The sequence below is a fragment of the Corylus avellana genome, chromosome ca3, assembly GCF_901000735.1.
Source record: "Corylus avellana chromosome ca3, CavTom2PMs-1.0".
Classification (NCBI taxonomy): Eukaryota; Viridiplantae; Streptophyta; class Magnoliopsida; order Fagales; family Betulaceae; genus Corylus; species Corylus avellana.
In genome coordinates this window covers 34,991,357-34,994,560 of record NC_081543.1, presented here as the reverse complement: position 1 = coordinate 34,994,560, position 3,204 = coordinate 34,991,357, and the positions used below count along the sequence as shown (strand labels likewise).

General features: G+C 32.8%; 1 protein-coding gene across 1 annotated transcript; it reads right to left on the bottom strand.

The window, feature by feature from the left end:
- Nucleotides 1-939: 939 nt before the first annotated feature.
- Nucleotides 940-2,094, bottom strand: LOC132174491 (F-box/kelch-repeat protein At3g23880-like). The gene has a single exon (XM_059586140.1). The coding sequence runs from the start codon at nt 2,092-2,094 to the stop codon at nt 940-942; it is 1,155 nt and encodes a 384-aa protein (XP_059442123.1).
- Between the last annotated feature and the right edge of the window lie 1,110 nt (nt 2,095-3,204).

Below are 3,204 nucleotides of genomic sequence, written 5' to 3'. Positions count from 1 at the left end.
GATTTGTGAACTCATGTGGACCTTACACAAATTCAATAGTGAATTCACTCATTCACTATGAAGATGATTGAAAAAAAAAAAACACAAATTCTATCATTTATATATCTTTCTCTAATATTAATTACTTCTAAGAATTTCAAATTTTATGGCTTATATTAGGTATATGTGATGCAAAATGTGTGGATATTATATTTGACTCCATGGCATATCCCAACCATGTTGTGATAAGTACTGTTCGAGTCATTCAAATACTCGAACACTTATCCATGACTGAATTGGTGTTAGAGTATATTTAAATGACCCTAAAGTTAAGAATTTCATGAGGATTGTATTATCTTTGATGAAGAATAGATTAGCCTAATTTTAGGAATTTGATGATGATTTATTGAGATTGAATCACCATAATTAAGGAATTTGATTAAGATTTTATTTTATCTATAAGCTCTACAATTAAGTAAAACCTTTTGTGTTGTAAACTTATCAAACTTGTTCTTATTTTATTTTTTTCGCTATTTATTTATTTATTTCAATATTAATTTCTTGAATTAGAATCACTAAGGCAATTTTCAGGACATAGCATAGAGAAGTGATAGATGGAGATACAGCGATGTTCGGTAACAGTACAAAGACAACATCTGAAAGAAACAGAGTATCGATCATAGAAGATGCTCCACTAAAACAGAACATTGAAAAACAAGTTTGAGTGGGAAATTAGAATCACAACTGCAGGCAATTTTTGGGACATATATAGCATATATAGAGAAGAGATAAGAGTAATTTTTTTCAGTACCAATATAAAGAAATTGTAAAACTGTCTCCAATGAAGAAATTGTCTATATATGTAAAATGATACATCACCAATTGTAGCAAATAGCAAACTCGTACACATGTTTAGTCCACAAGCATTCCTATTCCTAACAAAAAATGAAGTCTGATGATCTATTCTCCTCTTATTGGTCGTTTTCTTGAAAGATTTGGTTGGTTGAGCAAAACGAGGCTCTCCACATAAGAACCAGCAAAGCAATAGTCTCCCTTAGCTGCATTCTCTGTTTCAATTTTTGTGCTCTTAGGATCATATGAAGCTAGCTTTCCACTCTCTGTCTTCCACAGTAGCTCGCCGCTCGAACTAAAACCCAAAGGTTTTGGGATATCTTCTAGTGTTGTATGAGCTAAAACTTGGGTCCATGACTCTGCTGCACCATATTCTTTCATCACCCACAAAGAAATAAACCTAGTTTTTCCAACACACAACGCAAGAGATTTTCCATATTCTGTGATAGAATAGAATATTGGGCTACGAAAACAATTGTTAAGAATAGACAGTCCTTTCGGTAGCATTATCTCACGAAATGTCTCATTACTTATATCAAACGACAAGATCGAATGTCGTTTATCATCATCGTTGCCAACAATCCTTGTTGAAGCAAGCCAATGAATAGCCCCATTGATGAAACGTTGCGGACCACAGTTACTTAAACTACACGCAGGAGGAGCGCCGACTTTACTGCTTTTCCAAGAGCCGGTAGCGAGTGAGAAAACCTGAACCTGAGAATCAATTTTCACTACTCTACAGTCGTTTGTTCGTGAATCAAACCCAAATCCCCAGCCAACGTCGTAGTAACTCAAGTCGGTGTGGGGTTCAGAAATGGTCACAAATTTTTCAACTAATGGGTTCCACAGAATAAGAGTGTTGAAACACCTTAATAACACTAATCCATTGCAGGAACCGACAACCTCAAAAGAAAAAGGAATCGAGCTTTTGTGTAAGAAACTCAAGTCGGTGTATTCATCGAATGATTTGACGACGTTATCGAGCGTTTGTTCTGTTTCTTGTTTGGAAAGGCAAGCTGTAATGATGGTTGTGGTGTTTTTGTAGGGGTGATTAGTCTCGTCGGAAACCTTTAAAGCGAGAAGGCGCCGGCTGGTGCTATTGTTTTCGGAACGGTTTGTGTGGGCGAGGTGATCGGAAGCAAAGGTAGGGCTTTTGATGATGGAGCACCATTCTTTGTTGACGCAGTTGAATCTTGAGAGAGATTGCACGGGTAGTTTCAACAGAATTTCGCGAACGATTTCCTCTGGAAAATATTGCGCCATCGCAGAGAGAAAGAGCGTACGTATAAGGTAATAGGATTAATGAGCGATACTTATATATAGCAATAAGGCCTACCCTGAAAAGCTTTTTCCAAACGGATTTGGATTAGTACTATTCCTATTTGAATTGTACGTCCAAGCACAAATTTATCATTGGTCCAAGTTTTTAAATATTTAACTACATATATTTTTTAATCTTATTTCCTTTAAAGTAGAGTAAATATATTTTTTTGGAAAACTTTATTTAACCTCCCTGAATTGTCTCTTTTACAATTACTTCTCTAATTTTAAAAATAAAAACTCTTAATTTAATATATGTACCTTTCAATTTTATTCAATTTCATCAATCCATTACAATTTTTCGTTAAATCGATCTTGTCAAAATTCTCAAAATAACCATGTATTTTTTTTTAAAATAAAAAAATTTCTAAGATTTAGGTGTGAGTATTTTTGCAAACTGTGTCAAATTCTTACCAACACCTAAGTCCTTGCAATTATTTCTTCACTTTTTTCTTGAAAAAAAGAAGAAGCTATTTTGAGAATTTTGATATCCCTCTCCATTGAATACACTAAATTGAGAGGTTTTATTTATTTTTTATTTTTTATTTTTTATGAGATAATTGGAAATATGATGGAAATTCAGGGGTTAAAGTGAAATTTCTCCTATATATATATATATATATATATTATGATCTTTGAGCACAAAAATAAAAAGAAAAGTTGATAAAATCTAGTAATGTACGTAGAGTAATTCTAGAATACTTACTTGTATCCTACTAAGAATGATGTGGCTATTAAAATTACCATTGGACTTGTGATTGATTATTATTGAATTTTGATCAAATCGTGATTTTAATAACGACATCATTCTAGTAGAACACAAATAGGACACAAGTATGTCTTTTAGAATTACTCAGTAATGTGTCATATTAGCATCAATGATAGTGTGACATGTGTTGATTATTATTAAAAATAATATATATATGAAAAATGATTGCCATCTCATTTTACAAATCATTTATCTTTCTATCATCAAGCCCCTGCTTCCGCAAGACTCCAACCACCCACAAAAGACATGATCATATATATATATATATATATATATATATATAT

Coding starts and splice junctions, on each gene's coding strand:
- LOC132174491 (XM_059586140.1), bottom strand. CDS start 2,094: ATGGCGCAATATTTTCCAGAGGAAATCGTTCGCGAAATTCTGTTGAAA.